The 18,801-nt window shown below is 38.7% G+C and overlaps 1 protein-coding gene across 3 annotated transcripts in view; it reads right to left on the bottom strand.

The window, feature by feature from the left end:
* Positions 1–18,801, bottom strand: part of LOC124596478 (nucleoprotein TPR) — a 278,178-nt gene that overhangs the window by 112,432 nt on the left and 146,945 nt on the right. For all 3 annotated transcript variants that reach the window (XM_047135622.1, XM_047135620.1, XM_047135621.1), the window contains exons 22-24: positions 15,538–15,742; positions 8,958–9,100; positions 1,453–1,569 (exon numbers count right to left, since the gene is read on the bottom strand). In XM_047135622.1, coding sequence (XP_046991578.1) covers positions 1,453–1,569; positions 8,958–9,100; positions 15,538–15,742 — 465 coding nt within the window. The remainder of the gene's footprint in view (positions 1–1,452; positions 1,570–8,957; positions 9,101–15,537; positions 15,743–18,801) is intronic.

The raw sequence follows: 18,801 nt of genomic DNA, 5'->3' as shown, positions 1-18,801 counted from the left end.
ATTAAGCTCTATCTACTAAAGCCCAAAATGCGGCCGTGGCATACCTCCTTCCAGCTATGTTGACAGGACAGAGTCCTTCTTACTTGTCTTCACATATGCTACAGCCTTATGAGACATGGCTTCTTACTTCGATGAGAAGACCCTCCAATGTTTGGAGCTTGTGGTGTACAGATCAGATGCACCACATTTTGTTGGACTGTGCTTTTTTATTTTCTGGCCAGCAGGCCACAGTGGATTTACCACAACAGATCTGCCCTTTATTTTAAGTACTGTTCAAACACATGTGGTTCGATTTTTAAATTTTGTGAGCTGACCAACATCATTCCCAAGATTTTAAGGAGATGGTTTTAATGTGTTAAAAGGGTGAATGGCTCACAGATATTTTTGTAAGTAGTGAGACAGTGATATGTGCCTACGCCTTTCTTTCAGCTCCTTTCTCATTTTATTTGCTTTAATCTTATGGACAGTTACTTTTACTTTTTCTCCATTGTTTTTGTGCATGTGTGTGTGTGTGAGAGAGAGAGAGAGAGAGAGAGAGAGAGAGAGAGAGAGAGATTGAGATTATGTGGTCATTTAAGAGTGTGTGAGTGTGGAACAATTTTTGAGGTTTTAGCCACATTCATTTGTTTTAATGCGTGGGAGGGCACTGATAACCTTGCCCCTGAGTGCCCGGAACCTCCAAATGCCACACCTATAATTGCCCCCCCCCCCCCCCCCCCCCCCCCCCCCCCACACACACACACACACACACACACACACACACACACACTCACTCACACACTCTCTATTTACATTCAAAGTATTCTTTGCTCATTTCTTCCTTTAAGTGTAAATAGCTCTTTCACATTTAAACTTACAAATTTTAGCATATGGAATAGTGCAGGTCTGAAACTTCCTGACATCAAAATTGTGTGTTATTCTGACAAAGCCTTTCTTTATCATACCTTTTCTCACAGGACTGGTAGCAGTCCAGCAAAGTAAGCAGGAAGACTACTAATAAATCTGTGGGGAGGAGGAGGGGGGGGGGGGGGAGTGAGGAATACTGGCAGAACTGAAGTTGTCATGGCAAACAGTGAGTTGTGGCTGGATTGCTCAACTGTTTCAAAAGGAAGGAATATTGGGGTTTAACGTCCCATCAACAAATACAGTAGAAGTGGGGTATAAACCCAAACTGGGGAAAGGTAGGGAAGAAAGTTAATTTAATAAGTAACTCTGCTAGAAGTTCCATAATTTTTATGGAACACAAGAAAGAACACTGGGATGGCGGGGTCCTTGCATCTGCATTCACAAAATTTCAGTAATTTAAGGACACAATGAAAATACAACTGCCACTTTAGAAGTCAAATTGAAATAAGGAGCAAGATTATTCCATTTCAAAATTACCCATACCGACAACGACACACTACAAAAATGAAACACAATAAAAATTCATAAATTCGTGAACAGACTTGCCTGTTGTGCTTTAGGCGATGATGATGGTCCTGCCATGGGCTTAATATTGGCAGTAGGTGGTTCTGAGGTACCTTTTTCTGTTGAGCCAGAGCTTGTTGATGGTTTGGAGCCTTGCAACTACACATACAAACAGAAGAAAACTAACTACCACATCACCAAGTGTAATGTCATTCAAAAGTTAGTATATATTAAAATCAATATTGATTCTTACATTACAATTGGATGGCTAGTACTGTTACAATGTCTGACTCCATTTTAAGGAGGGTTTTGTGCACCAGAGATCTGTCTAATGAATGAAACACAACTTGAAATTTTTCTTGCGTTCAGAATACTGCGAAAAAATAACGAATACATTGGATTTCTCAAAAATGTGAAAGACATCTCCATAGTTATTGCTGACGTATATTCAGAAGTTGCAATGCTGCATGTCTAAGAATGTATTTACTAGAACCATGTACACAAAATTAAATCAAATATCAAATATAGTACATAAAAATATTAAGCAAATCCTACTGCAGAAGGTGGAATATTAGTTCACATTGGATTTACAGTGTCACAGGAAAACAAACCAATTAGTTTACAGAAAAGAAATCACTAAGTCTGTTAATATCTCTCATTTAATACCCACTTATCTGTATTTATTACTGTCACAAATAAATATGGCGTTATCTGCAGATGTTTTGGTACTTAAAAGAATTTTTATCTACTTGTGTTTCTCTGGCAGTTGTTAAAGTCTTGCCTAAATGGAGACCATTAGAACTCAAATTTATGTGGAATACCTTTAGATATGCTTTCTTTCACTTTCAATTATCTCCTCAATACAGTCTCCTACAGTCAAGTACCACCATCTCTGTGCTGACTGTTGCTCTGAATGCTGTAAGTGACTGCTAAAATGAACTACATTCATAGGTATACCTCAGTGTACCACTAGATGTCTCTGTCTTGCACTGCATCAGTGGTTTCATGTAAAGGACACTGGTACTTAAAAACAAAAATAAATAAAACTGGTAAAGTGGTGTGGTGGTTTCATGCAAAAATTACTGGTACTCAAAGGGTTAAATCAGCAGCTTGAAGGCTGCAAGAAAATATTACTGTCAAAAACAAACATAACAAAAACTAGTAAACATGATACTGCTAAGTTCTGGATAGAACACAAATAACAGAAGGAGTAAAAAGTAATCGCTCAACATACAACTGAAATGATGGGCAGTCAATAAGCACATAAACAAGATTGAAATCACTCCTGAGCTTTCAGTCAGTGTCCTCCTTCACAACTAAACAGAACACAGATTGTCCAGGCCTTGCATGTCAACTACTTAAGGTCTTAACTATGCAATATGTTGGTATCCTTATGCCTTCCATTATTTGTTTACGAACAGTATCAAAGGAGTTTTTTTTTTCCTGACAATGAGAATGCAAAAGGTATGATAGTGCCAACAGAGAAGGAGATGGACTGTACAGGCAAATGTCTACAAGCTAAAATTAAGTCAAAGTATGGCAGGAAATACATGTTGCAGTGTGCAGCAGGATTCAAGCATCTGTCCCACAGCAGAATAAGTAAAATGCTCACAACAAATATTTCACTGATAATAAACAAAAATGTGTTATTATTTGTGACACTATGAACACCACAAGGAAATATCATATTTGCCGAAACTTCACTGATTTTTGATGCAGAGAACTGAACTTCCAGGCTGGCAAGGAAACTCAGAAAAACTGTTCCATCTGTAGCATTTGATTTTGTAAGGGACTGGAACGTACGAGGCATTTCATTTCATGTGGATGGGAGAACATACTTGCAAAGAGAACATACTACCTAAGATTTTTTTAATGTAAAAATAAAGCAATCGAATTTCTGAAGCGGCCAGTGGTTTATTTTGTAGGAAATAATTCCAAGTGACAGTTTAAAACTGTGCCAAGCAACCTTTCATTGTTATAAATCCAGAGTTTCATTTCCATCATACCTCCTCTGCAAATGTAACATGAAAACTTTGGACTACCATGTAGAAATGGACAGAAAGTAACTGAAAGTATGTACAGGCAAGACAAGAAAGCCAATATTTTGGCATTAATTAAGCAGCACCAAGCTGGTTCTCTTTATTCTACTGACAAAATTTCGCAAGAAAATGGTTTCCTTTCTACTGTTGTCATACCATCTATATGTAAATCCTATAGAACTGGTCTAGAAAGTTGCAAATAAGAACCATGGCCAGAATGGGTCATTCCATGTCAAATTAACACAATTTTGGGAAATATTCAGAATTGATCTCTCAGATTTTCATGATTTTTGGTATGCAGCAATAAATCATAGACTTATGTAAAAATACCAAATTTCAAAAACAAACATGATGTGACTTACCATACGAAAGCGCAGGCAGGTCGATAGAAAAACAAACAAACACATACATACACACAAAATTCTAGCTTTTGCAACCAATGGTTGCTTAGTCAGGAAAGAGGGAAGGAGAGGGAAAGACGAAAGGATGTGGGTTTTAAGGGAGAGGGTAAGGAGTCATTCCAATCCCGGGAGCGGACAGACTTACCTTAGGGGGAAAAAAGGACAGGTATACACTCGCACACACACACACACACATATCCAGTTATACAGCACAATTATTTTTGAAGTTATTAATTGTTAAAGATTTAATTTTAAAAAAATCATATTTTGGCGCCTTTAGATGCCCACAGGCTGGCAACTGGTGATGATATAAACCTGGGAGTGGTCTCATTTTAAAGCTGTTGAATGTGGCTGTAACATGATATGCCACAAGATGGGCGCTACAGTTTTTAAAAAATCGAAAATTTTAAAATTAAATTTTAAAATTTAAATTTTTCAAAAAGTGGCAATTTTAAAAATTCCAAAAAATCATCAAATATAGTTTGTAATGTCTTAATACATATAGCAAAATTATGTCATGGGACCTCAATTGGATCAGGAGATACAAGGCTTCAGGAATACACGTTTTGTAAATAATGTACAAATTTGTAAAATTTTAGTTTTGAATTAGCAATTCTGTTATGCAGTGTAGAGGACACTATTAAATTAATAAAACGCAATGATTACTTTGTTTAGTGTACCATGTTTGGAAACCTCTCTTTAAAAGAAAACTGAAGCTGATTGACCTACTCAGATAAAAAGGGGTTTTCCCTCATGGGAAATCCCCTTCCACAAGGTGGAAGCTGATTGGTCAAGCAGACAATACTACTCATTTATAGCCAGCATCACATCGAAGTTGCTCGTATGAAGTTCATTTGATGTTTCCTGTGATATTGTATGTTTAGAACACAGCCCATTTCTTAGCCACTGCACTTTCCCTTGTTAATTTCTCAATGTTTTTCCCTTGCATGATGGATACCACTGACAAGATAGTAAAAATGGATTATTTTAATCCTTTTAATAATCCCAATCACTCCCATGCAAGAAAAGGTTTGAGACATATTACTTCATGGATGTGTGACTTGATTCCAGGAACACCTGAGTTATACAAGGTCTGTGACAGTTGTAGGAAGCAGCTGACAAAGTTGAAAAATGAACTGGAACTAGTAACATACATGAAGAAAGTCAGTCTGATACTGAAATTGAAGAATCTATTGAAGTACCATTTTCAAATGTATGTGAAGTCCTGAGTTCTCTTAACAGCTCTCTTTTAGAGACGGGAGAGTCGCCTGTAGACAAAAAGAGGATGCAATCCAAAATTTACTCTACTAAGAAGGCCAACAGAATCAATGTGGCTGTCAAGAGAGAACTGCTAGTGAATGCATCTAGCAATGATGAGCATGATGATTCACAAAATGAGTTCTTAACACATCTAAAGAAGGTAAACAACAGCTTCACTAGTAGGAAGAAGAAGCTTCAACTGCTGACTCTTATGCCTGGCAGCTGGAGTGTGAGGAAAGTACTTAACACATCTGAAGAAGGTAAACAACAGCTTCACTAGTAGGAAGAAGAAGCTTCAACTGCTGACTCTTATGCCTGGCAGCTGGAGTGTGAGGAAAGTAATGCTGGAATTTTCGTCTTCTAACTACTTAGTCCGACAAGCCAGGGTGTTGGAAAAAAAGGGCACCTTGTCTGGTCCTGATCTGAAACCAGGAAAAGGTCTGTCAAATCGTATCATTCATACTGTTAAAGGATTTTTTACAAGTGATGAAATGAGCAGAGTGATGCCAGGGATGAAGGACTTTATATCAGTGAAAGACGACAGCACAAGTGGTGAAGAACATGTTTCAAAAAGGTTGATGCTCAATAATTTAAAAGAAGCGTATATAGTTTTCAAAGAAAAATTCCCAACTGTAAAAGTGGGATTTTCTAAGTTTGGGCCTAAAAATTGTGTGCTAGCAGGCCAGAGTGGAACACACTCAGTCTGTGTGTGCACCACTCATCAGAATGTGAAGCTTATGTTTGAAAATGCAAGAATGAGTTCAATGACGGATGGCAAAATTAAAACATACAAGGACTGCCTGCAAATGGTGGTTTGCAGCCCACCATCAACTGACTGCTTCTTTTCAAATCGTGTTTCACATCCAGCTACCAAAAAGATTAGAGAACTTTTGGAAAAAGCATATGAAAACAATGCAACTGAAACATCACATACCAACGGTGGATTCTGTGGATCAATGTAACTTGGAAATAATTCAAAAACCGGTAGGTGAATTTGTTGATGTATTTTGCGAAAAACTTCCTGTCCTACTTTGTCATAACTTCACAGCAAAGGAACAAAGTGCATTTCTGAGACATACCAGAGAAAATCTTATGGAATGTGAAGTGGCTGTCATTTGTGACTTTTCTGAGAATTATTCGATCATCTTGCAAGATGAGGCAAATCATATCATTGGTAAAATAGTCGGGCAACCATTCACCCTTTTGTGGTGTTTTTTAAAGAGAAAGATGTCAAACACTTAAATTTTGTAATAATATCAGACTGCCTCAACCACAACACTACAGCTGTCTACCTGATCCAGACAAAGTTGATGGAAAATCTGAAATGCAAGTTTCAAAGATCTCCCAAGAAATTATTCTATTTTTCCGACAGTTCTGCGGCCCAATACAAAAATAAAAAAACTTTATTAACTTGTGTAACCACAAGCAAGATTTTGGAGCTGAGGCTGAATGGCATTTTTCAGCAACAACACATGGCAATGGACCATGCGATGGGCTGGGGGGCCACAGTAAAAAGACTAGCAGTCAGAGCAAGCCTACAAAGACTATATAAGGACCAAATTATGGACACAAGGCAACTGTTTGAATGGTCACATCAGAACATATCTAACACAGACTTCGTATTTGTGACCCTTGAAAAATACATTAAAACTGAAGAACAACTGGCCAGCCGGTACAATACCGCTGTAACTATATCAGGCACCCGGAAATTTCATGCCTTCATACCTCTTAAATGTGGAACCAAAGTAAATGTGAAATTATTTTCTTCTGAAGTTGTTTCAAGCGTATTTCCTGATGTAAAGGACATACAGCAGATATTATTTGCAGATATTAGTGGGTATGTAACATCAATCTATGGTGACACTTGGTGGTTGAGTTATGTTCTGGACGAAGATGAAGATTGCAGTAAAGTGCAAGTTACATTCCTCCATCCTTCAGGTCCATCACCCTTTTGCAGATGTGTTATGCAAAGTGAACCCATCACTCAGAAATGCCGAACATACAGTTTACCAGACAGTGAAGTCAACAAATTTGTGGATATCCTCCAACGACTGAAGTCTCGATGAATTAATTTGTTAACACTTAACGTTACTCATAATATTGGATTTTTAATGTTACACTTACATTCTCCATCAAAGAATGTAAAAGTAATAGCTACTGCTTGTTTCATTGTAATGTTTTGCTCGTTTCATTCAATTAACTATTCAAAATTTTCTGAAACGATACTAATTCTGGTATTTTACACAAAACGTGTATTTCTGAATTTCTATATGTCCTGGTCCCATTGAAATCCCATGATAGAACTTTGCTATATGTATTAAGACATTACAAACTATATTTGATAATTTTTTGGAATTTTTAAAATTGCCGCTATTTGAGAAATTTAAATTTTAAAATTTAAGTTTAAAATTTTCAGTTTTTTAAAAATTGTAACCCCTATCTCGGGGCATATCATACATTAAAGCCCCATTCAACAGCTTTAAAATAAGACAACTCTCAGGTTCATATCATCACTGGTTGCCAGCCTATAGGCAACCAAAGGTGCCAGAACATGAAATTTCTTCATAATAATTTAAATATTTAAAAATTAATAACTTCAAAAATAATTGTGCTACATAACTGAAATTAGGTATTTATTCATAGGCCTATGATATATCATTGCATACCAAAAATCATGGAAATCTGAGACATCAAGTCTGAATCAGTGTTGATTTGACATGGAATGACTCAAACATGTAGCCTGTGACAGTGCTCTACTTGTATGAACACTGTAGTATACGCTTCCACTATCTCCTCTCCCTGTTTTTTGAGTGTAAACACAATGGTGCTGCCATTTTGACCAAGCAACAAGTGTGATTGCAGGGCGATATATGGAATTTGTTTGTAGACGAAACATCTCTTCTTCCAAAGCTCAACAGAGAAACCAACAGAAAGAATATTATGAAGATTCAAGAATGAAAGATAGCAAAAACAAGAATTAGAGGTAAGTAATCCGTCGAAGTGACGATATTGTTGGAAAGAAAACATCCGGCATTCATACTATTTTGAAAAATCTTAAAGCGAAACATGAAACCAAGGTATAAATTAATGAAAATGATATAAAATAATCAAAATTTTCTGAATTGTTGAAGTCACATGGTCCTCACAAACACACATATCAATATTTAGAGATAATGACAGCTCTGCTCATTTGCATTTGAGCCAAGAGGCAATCTTATTCTGATCTAACTACAATGAGACAGTAACTTGCTTCGAGAACCACACATTGAAAGATACTGCAAAAATAAAGCCGTACAGAAAAACCACGTCAAGCTATTTTATTGCTAAAACACAATGAGTGCTCTATCATCTCTAGATATTTTACTGGCAGAGGAGTTTCAAATTTTGACAGTGTAGTGAACAGTCCTATTTCTGTGCACATTTATTAAGATGCTGCTATGTCTCTGACCAAAGTTTTGGGGTTGTAAAAGATTTTTTGTGACAGTTGAACACAGTGGAAATGGAAGAGGACACTAAATTCAATAAAAGAAATGAAAACCAAATTAGTAGACCTAATAATAAAACCGTTCACTAATCCAGTATCCATTTTTCAACAATTCTTTTGTAGTCTTCCAATAACTGTTTCACTACACATCCTCCTCCTCCTCCTCCGCCCCCCTCTGATTCTCAAATTAGAAATCATCAAATTATTCCAGAGTCTTAATCCATAACTTTTTTTAATGGCCTTCATTTAGTACTGAAAAAGAACAGTATAAATGACAGCCTAAGCACAAGTTGGTGCATATATCCACAACATTAAGTTGAATACAAAGTTTTCAGTAAAAAAAATCTACTGCCCGCTACCTACCTTCTCAAGCTGTCTTTGTATATGCTGAAGCCTCTCAGTCTCTCTCTGTTTCTCTGCTCTTAGCTCAGCATTTTCTTTCTCTAAGCGCACTATCCGCCCCTCGTACTGTGACGTCAAAGATATTAGACGAGCACTGTCTTCTTCTGTAAAAAGGAAGAGTAAATTAAAATATAGTAAACCTCCTGCGCCAATAGATCTCCATGAACAGCAGCAACAACTACGTAGAAAGGACAATGGGACAAAAACAAAAATGATCACTGAACAACTCCAAGGCTATGAAAAAAGAAGTATTCCCTGCTTAGTTTCATGTATTCTGTAATTTATTATTTACCGTTTTGCACTTTTTAATGTGAATAAACAAAAGGACACACATCTTAGAACCATACCTGAAATTGTTCTTCATGGTGGACATTATTGTAACTCAAATATTCAGCAGGAATTATCAATTTTGTTTCTCATGGTATTACAGAAGGTTGACAATAGATCCTTGCTTAAGTAAATTTGACAAGTAACACGATTCTATGGCTCGGAAACAAATTAACTATAGAGAATCCCATAACCAATAACCTTTTTATGAAATGTGAACCATAAATAGTAGATAAACTCTAACAAGCAGGCTGAAGAAGTGGGTATTGTATTATTCGGAGTGGTTGAGGGTGGGTAGGGAGATTGAGGAGGAAAGGGGGGGGGGGGGGGGGGGAGAATGGTGATGGAGGGCAGAAGAGGAAATGGACAGAAGAAAAGATAGGAGGAAGGAGGGAGGGAGGGAGGAGTAGTAGGGACAAGGGAGATAAGGTGGGAAGGACTGACAAGGGAAAGACCTTCAGACACTGCCTATGGATTCGGCTCAAATTTGGCAGGTCACTTGTGTACAACCTAAAATGAAGGACTCTAAGATATTTTGGCTCAACACCCTCCCTTTTTGAGAAAATCACCCCTAAAGGTCATGACGAGCAAATGACTCAAAATTGGTGGGAGAGATAGATAATTGTAAATAGAGCACTTTTCACCATCAGATATGTGGTCTACAAATGTATACTTTTCCAGAAATCAAGAAAAGAAACTTTTACACCTGCCACTTATGTACCCACATGGTAAGCACTTTTGGCGGATAGCGCAACGGCTAAGAGAACTTGCAGGGAAGTGGAGAACCCGGGTTCGAATCTAGAGGTAACCCAACAGATGTTATGTTTCTCATTTGCATTTTTTCAATATCTCAATTGATAGGAATAGGAGGGTTAATAAGGTAAATAAACGATTAAGGAATGACAAAAAGATAGGCAAATAAATTTCTCAAACCTCTTGGGATAGTAAACAACTAAAATGTTACTCCTGGTAACTTCACAATGGTTCTTCCAGTCAGTGTTACGTGTCCTTACTTTTCTTCGAACAACTAGATGGATGGTACTTATCATATAAACGTCTGTGGCACCAAGAACATCTAATTAATGCTGTCTTTCAACATCTACACTGTTCCTTCGGAAGAGTCGGCGGAAAACAAACTTGGATTACATTTAAAAATATGTCTTTTTCAGGAATTAATTTTGATGCGTACCACGCATACGATATCATTGCCTGAAAAATTGGTGCTGAAAGTTGGTTATGAATTATGCTGTGAATAGTTATTGTATCTGTGCTGTTGTGCAATTAACGCTGGGTTTCGAGAAGCACACTGCAATTCTGAAGCCTCGAAACAAAGTTTTTAACCTGGCAATAGAAATAAACATGGCACAACTGCCACACAGGTGGGCAGTTTGGTGGTATCACTTTTACCATGCAAGTCGGTTGACCCTCGTCATCTACAAACATAGTGTCACACATTAGAGAATTAGTTTGTCCACCCCAGGAATCCAATATTAGACAAAACTCGTTATCAGCAACATATGGTTTTAAAACATTATCAAGAAATGTTCTGTAAATTGCATTTGTCAATTTCCCGGGTTTGGAGCTAGTAATGTAAACATTTTTCAATGAGTCTGTTAAGCAATTGACATATTCTATAACACGAGGATCAAATATAATACACGTTTCTTGTAAACACAGGAAAACCTAAGGTAACTCTGTTCCAGAGGCTGTGATGGCATTATGTGCCATGTACGAGCGTTTTAGTTTTTTTTACTACCAACTGTAACAAGGGTTCGTTTTTCTCCCATATGTGATAACGTGCATTGAATGTTCACCTGATGCTCGCATCCTGTTTGATCTGCGTTGATCACGTAATCATGATTAAAACCGTCATAAGTGACGGTGTTTGCTTGCTTAAAAGAGCCACCACTTTCTGTATATCTCCTATACTTTATACCTCCTTGTGGGAGACGTATTTAGTGACGTGGCATTGAAAAATTTCATATTTCGATTTGAAATTCCTTGCCCGAGATAATGATGCAGCAAATGTAAAATCCTTGTTGGTCGTATATTGAAGCGTTGCACCTGCAGCCCACTCCTGGAGTATTCTCATTGCTACATTCTCGTTATGACAATGAGATTCGAAAAGTTGGTTGTATGTCTACTTATTTATCACCTGGTATTTGTCATATTGTGTCCCTCCTTTAATGATATCATTTTCCCAGTTTTAGGTTCTTCTTCCTTTTCAGAGCTGTTGTTGCTCTATTCCTTTGCAATGTTTGTAGGTTGCAGTTTGGATGCTTCCCGGCTAGCGCTACCACCTTTACTTTTACTTCAAGAGGTATAGCACCGTAGTTCAGTATTTAGTAACCGGTTCGTAACACTCATCAGGAACACATGAAGCACAGATTGCCTGCAACGCGGACATTTCGAAAGTGTTATGAGCATATTGCAATTCAGTAGTCATGATATCTTCCACTGAATCACCTTATGCTTCACCTTAATGGTACAGTTCTTTCAGTATCAACAAAAGTCATTTCGTTCGTCAGCTCCAAAAATCACTCAATGAGAAACAGAACTGCCTGTTTCTGATAGTGCATTGATAATACATCTGTCTTGCAACACTTTTACAAATCAAAACACAGCATCCATAGCTTTCCACTTTCCGTCGGTTGTGACAGGCTCTCAATTATACAATTCAGCACTGGCCAAAGGGCATATGCTCCCCATTATTCAGATTATGTAACTGAAAGATATGACACAACACACAATGACTAGGTACTACAGCATAAACAGAAAAGACAATTACTACAAACTACATACATTACAAGTCATATGTTACTTTCCGAAGATGACTGTATTCTTTCACAAAACATATTTTATTCAGCGGATTAATGCTGAAAAATCTTTACATGTATTCTTGACATTTGCAGCAGCCTAAAGACGGAAAACAACTCTTTCCGGTTAACTTCTATAAGGTTCATGCTGGACACCCGAACTCTTCGATGTTTACAACTATGATATCACAAACAGGCAAACGGGACAACATAACTCTCCCCTTGTGCATTCTGTCCCATGTCTCACTGTAAATAAGAGTCCCACAGTTGGCTATCTGTGGTCCCTTGTGAGAAATTCATGGCACTCTTACTCAGAGTTGTTTACATGTAACAAAGCTTAAACATTTAATTCTTTACTAATTCAAGTTGGTTGGGAAATTAGCTTGGCTACCTTATTACTACTATTATTCCGTGTTGAGTTGAGTACTTTATTAACCCTCCTACCCCTAAGAATTCCAATACGAAAAACTACATTTAAAAAAAATTAAAACCGTACAGTTTCCTAGGGATTTGAACCCAAGTTTCCCACTTCCCAGCCAGTTACTTTGGCCGTTGCGATACCGGCACTCTCAAGCGTTTACCATGTGGATACATGAGCGGCAGTTGTAAGACTTTCTTTCCTCAACATTTGGAAACGTATGTGTTTACGGACCCCATACCAGATGAATAAAAGATGCTCTTTTTACAACTGTCTATCGATCCCACTAATTTTTAGTCGACTACTTTAGGGGTGATTTTCACAAAAACAAGGGGATGTTAAGGCAAAATATCTTAAGAGTCCTTCGTTTTAGGTTGTACACAAGCAACTTGCCAAATCTGAGCCGAATCGGTTGGCCGTATCTGAGGCCTTCCCCTTCTGAGAGACCACATGAGGGAGGGAGGAAAAGAGGAAAGACCCTAGAGTACGAGACAGGGAAGGGTGGGGGGGGGGGGCGTGGCCAGATGGATGGATGGATGGATGGATGGAGGGATGGATGGAGGGATGGATGGATGGAGTGTGGCCAGAGGGAGGGATGGATGGAGTGGGGCCAGAGGGAGGGATGGATGGAGTGTGGCCAGAGGGAGGGATGGATGGAGGTGTGGCCAGAGGGAGGGATGGATGGAGTGTGGCCAGAGGGAGGGATGGATGGAGTGTGGCCAGAGGGAGGGATGGATGGAGTGTGGCCAGAGGGAGGGATGGATGGAGTGTGGCCAGAGGGAGGGATGGATGGAGTGTGGCCAGAGGGAGGGATGGATGGAGTGTGGCCAGAGAGATGGATGGATGGAGTGTGGGCAGAGAGATGGATGGATGGAGTGTGGGCAGAGAGATGGATGGATGGGGTGTGGGCAGAGAGATGGATGGAGTGTGGGCAGAGGGATGGATGGAGTGTGGGCAGAGGGATGGATGGAGTGTGGGCAGAGGGATGGATGGAGTGTGGGCAGAGGGATGGATGGAGTGTGGGCAGAGGGATGGATGGAGTGTGGGCAGAGGGATGGATGGAGTGTGGGCAGAGGGATGGAGAAAGCTAGAGGGAGGCAAATATGGAGAGCTGATGGGAGTGTAGGGGTGAGGAGTGTGGTGTTTGGGTTAGGAGGGAAGGAGAGGAATGTGTAGAGGAATGGAGGGGACAGGAGGAAGGTGGAGTGTCATGGAAGGGTGGGGAGGGAGGTGAGGGGAAGTGTAGGAACTGTCATGGAAGGGAGGGGAGGGAGGGGAGGGGAGGTGTGGGAACTGTCATGGAGTGGAGAGGAGGGGAGTGTCAGAGAGGGCATCGGTGGGATGAGGATGGGAGGTTCTAGAAGCATCCTTTCATGAAGAAACATGTACAAAGGTGGCTGAAGAATATCTGCAGAGATATTACTGGTGCATGGAAATGGACAGCTGTCCTGAATTTCCATGTTTCTGTGCATGCACAGTAGACAGCAATAACACATGTATGTGTTGAAAGGGGGTACTCAGAGTGTTTTGTGTTTGTTCCACTTCTACTGTTATTGTTGATACCTGTTGATAGTAGTTGACTTCAGACTTTCGTATTACAGATTTGGCATAATTTTGAGTGAATTTTCATAAATGCAGTACTTGAACAAATGTAATAATTACTGCCAATTGACTGCATTTTTATTTATTGCTGTTGTGAAAAGCATTCTTTGTAGTGATTGCTTCATATTCTAAAAACAAGGCTTGAGTGTTCTCATCCAGATGTATAGTGAGGAAAGGTGTCTTTTTGATCCTCATGACTTACTGTACAACAATAAGGTACCTCGCTCACCAAAAGTGTAAGGAAATTGTTTAATTCTTACTTCTAACTATAGGGAACTGCTTCTCACATTACTGTGTCATTTGAGTGAATTTATTCGTCTACCTTCAAAAATAGCTTGTTAAAGCAAACCACATACATTCTCAGAAAATTAGGATATTCCTACAATCTCTGGGCCTCACCTCTTGAGTCCCTTCTTATTAGCCATATTTTAACCCAACAATCTCTGGCTTTTCATTTGCCGTCATTGCCCTGCCCTCCTAAGGAGGGTCACATACACTGACAGGACAATAGTTGCAACAACAACTGCATCTTTCATGAACAAAAATTTTGTATCAATGTAAACTTAGATAAAAATATGCCTGTGAAAAAAAAGAGTCACAATATAAAATGAACCACTGAGCTCATAATTCAGAACATTCTGTGACAGGGAACAACAATTACTTAATAAATAGGAACTTTGAGCTCTCAAAAATTTTTAATTTGAATTAATAATAGCTTTACAAGAAATAAGACATTACCACTTGTGTTCTGCTTGCTTGTATCATGTAATTGGGTGACATTAACCAGTCTGCAGTTTCAGTTGTGCAGTTGTGGCACTGTTGCCAAGGTGTACCCCTTATCTGCATCGTGTAATACGAGCTTTATGTAGACTATCACAACAATTCCACATAGCAGTTAGTGAACTTAATTCTGTTGTCTTGAATAACTATCATAAGCACATCATAATTCATTAAATATCTTATAATGACTCGGACTTTAAGAGGAATAATGCTGACATCGAAAATAATGAACTCTACAGCCAAACAATGGTTAGAATCCACAAAGTCCTTCTAATACACAAACGCTCTAGAAATTAATATGTAAAGAAGAAAAAAAATCATTATCAGTGACAGCACTACACAATATATCCTGCCAATAAGCACTATAACATGCATGACAATGCAGCATAGAAAAAAAGTAAAAAAATGGGGCAGTCATTTATCACTATTTTCCTAATGTTATCCATAATGCATGAAATTCATTTTTTTTTTTTTTTTTTGTTGCTCCTTTCTATTACAGAACGACAAACTCTAGTATTAATATATAGTGATATTGTTATTTACATTTTCTATTTTATTCAAATCTTTCAACTACTTTATTACTTCAACATTCTTGTACCTTTTATCTGCTCCACAGCTCCTACCCTTTCCTGGGCTTCTTTCAACTGATTTGTTAAAGCACTCTTCTCTCCCGTCAGCTGTACTATTCTTTGTTTCAAATTTTTCAGTAGGACTCGTGCTCTTTCATCCTTTTCAACTGCATTCATCTTGAGACTTTCATTTTCTTTGCGCAGGTTTTCTGCTTCATCATGAGAGCTTGTTACCTATATAACATGTGGGTTATATTAGGGAGTTATGAATTTTGAAAAGCTTATTACCTGAAATGAAGTCATGTTTACTTTCAGACATTTGAAAAAAATGTTGATCTCATCTGTAATAAATTCAAGTTACATGTCAATGATATTACTGACATGGGTTCATATATGTGTTTCATCAAGCAACACTAGCAAACCAATAAAATGGTTAATCACCAGAAAGAAATCTTACCTCACAGTTCAATAGTATCCTGGTCTGGAATGCATCTAAAGTTTATTTCAGTTAAATGCTGAAGTAAACTTTACTGTTATAAGCAATGTACAGTTTCTGCTGAACTAAGAAATGATTTTCTTAAATCATGTCCTGAAATGAGTGCCAGCTCACCAGCACTACCTCAAGAAGTATCCCACCGTTTTCGCAATTTCCACAACATTTTGTGGAATCACAATCCCCCCCATAACAATCCACTCCCCTGTGATCACTTGCATGCCCCCTTCAGCAATGTCTTTTATTCACTGAAAATGGGAGGACAACTGATAGTCTATATTTGACATTTTTGAAGGAACCATAAAGTCACTCAGCGAAATTTCAAAGGTCCAGTGAATATCACACTGTGAATTAAAAAAACACTTTGTTAGGAAAGAAAACACACACAAAGTCATTCACACAAGCAAGCACACCTCACGCACACAGGATCACCATCTCCGGCAGCTCAACTGCAATGCAACTGTCACATAGCCCGGAAGCAGCAACCTGGAGGGGATGGGGAAGGAGAAGGGATAGCAGGTTATAGGTGGTGGGAGAAAAGAGTGCCCACAGCTTCAGGAGGCTGTCAGGAAAGAGGGGGGGGGGGGCGAAAAAGGAGAGGAGCAGGAAAGGGAAAACAGTCTTGTGCTTTGGCTGGGGGCAGCACACAAAGAAGGTGATGGGATGAGAACAGGCAGGAGGTGATGTACAGAAACTGTTGGGTAGAGGATGTGAAGTCAGTAGGTTACCATAGGCTGGGGCCAGGATAATTTCAGGAGCAGGCAATTTGTTGTAAGGACAGAGCTCATCTGCGCAGTCATAAAAGCTGATGGTGAGGAAAACACAGGCCACCAAAGGTTGTGAAGTGCCAATTTAAATCATTCAGCTATATGATGTGCCACAAGGTGGTCTACTTTGCTCTTGGACACAGTTTGGTGGTGGCTGTTCATCCTCATGGACAGCTGGTTAGTAGTCATACCAATACAAAAAGCTTCCAATAACTGCAGCAGAGCTGGTACATGACATGGCTGCTTTTACAGGTGGTCCAGCCTCTGATGGGGTAGGGTAAGCCTGTGGCAGGAATGGGATAGGAAATGCTGGGTGGGGGATTGGGTAGGTCTTGCACAGGGATGTGATCCCTGTGGTACAGGGTAAGTTGGGTGTGACATACAGATGGACTAGGATGTTGTGGAGGTTGGGTGGATAGCACTTGAGGAGTGGTGGGAGGGATTGTGGATAGGATGTCCGTAATTTCAGGGCATGAATGTAGGTAGTCAAAGCCCTGATGATATGATTCAACTCATTGCTGCTTCTGTTCTACGTGACAGCTCCTTTCCAGTCCAAGTCCCTGGAGATACCAGGTCTTGTGTGCGTGCAATGTGCTTGCTGCTTGCTTTTTGTGTGTGTGTGTGTGTGTGTGTGTGTGTGTGTGTGTGTGTTTTCCTGATGAAGGCTTTGGGCGAAAGCTAAGTATGTAACTGTATGAAACTCAACATTTCACCTATACCGTGAATAGCAATCTACCTTTCTCTTATATTGTTGTTAAAAAAAAAACAATTCGATTTTTATATTCTGCTTCATCTAAATGCTGGAAGCAATCACAGAGTTTACAGGATCGGTGCATGTCTTCAAAAAGTTCTTTAAAGCATGCTATTCTAACAAACAAAACCGTAACATGTCTCAATTTACATTTACAAATGTGTTTTAATGCTAAAGATTGTTGAGTAGTGGAGAAGTTAATTTTGCAGATTTGCAACTCTTTTAGAAGTAGTACTGACATGCCAGGCAATATTCAGGTAGTTTACATTGATTACTTCTCTTCACACCTCAGTTCCAGTAGTTATGAAAGCAGTAGTGGATGTGATCCATTGGACACCATAAATCTGAAGTGCTTTCGCTGATTCCAGAATTGATGCATCACCAGTAAGGTGAAATTTTATTTTTTTACTATAATTTATAGTTATGGTTATGGAAAGTCATCAGTTTGATTCCTAATTTATGAAATGTGATGTCATGTTCAATGGTACATCATCATTTGGCCAACTACAATTCCTGTAATATCCATAAAAGCAGTATGAAAATCTTCTGAAGACTGTGAGGAGAGGACAACTTCACTATAGCAGAAACCAATTCTGTCTGTAACACAGGTTTACTTCAAATGACAGAAATGAAGTTTGTGCACTTGATCTACCTTCAGAAGTCTACGGTTAATGCAGTTAATGGCAGTTCTTGAAGTATGGTTCTGGCTGTAAGCAGTTTTCACAGCGGGAACCAGTTTAGTGATAAAATTTTATGAGTTTAAGTTCCTATGTGATGGAAACAATTACCTTGATTATTACATAAAATTGCCATTCACTCAATCTTGTATTTACTGTTCAGTTGGAACCTCAACTGAAGATGCTGAAGTGCAGACAATGTTTGAGAATAAGGTGTGGGATAATGGCATTCCAGTCTCGGGAACTACTTACTTATTTGGTCATGGGAAGTGAAAATGTGATTTAAGAGGCTGGAAAAACTTTTCTTGAGGGAAGATCTGCTGTCATTAATACAATGGTGATATGTCAGTCTTGTAAATATAATAGAGCTTGTGTGATGAACGGTAATATACAGAAATTGCTCTGAGTTTGAAATTCAGAATCCTATTGTAGTTATCTTTGATACTTGAAATATGACTGTAATAATAACTAAAAAATGATAATTGTTTTACAGGAGACTGCAATGACAAACATTATAAACAGTCATACAATAACGTTTAAATGAACACCATCACCCCTCCCTCATTTGACTGTACTATTGTTTGTTTAATTAATTATGACCCAGA

Source organism: Schistocerca americana, chromosome 2, assembly GCF_021461395.2.
Source record: "Schistocerca americana isolate TAMUIC-IGC-003095 chromosome 2, iqSchAmer2.1, whole genome shotgun sequence".
Taxonomy (NCBI): Eukaryota; Metazoa; Arthropoda; class Insecta; order Orthoptera; family Acrididae; genus Schistocerca; species Schistocerca americana.
Note: the sequence above shows the minus strand (reverse complement) of the source record. Positions and strands in the feature narration are given on the sequence as shown.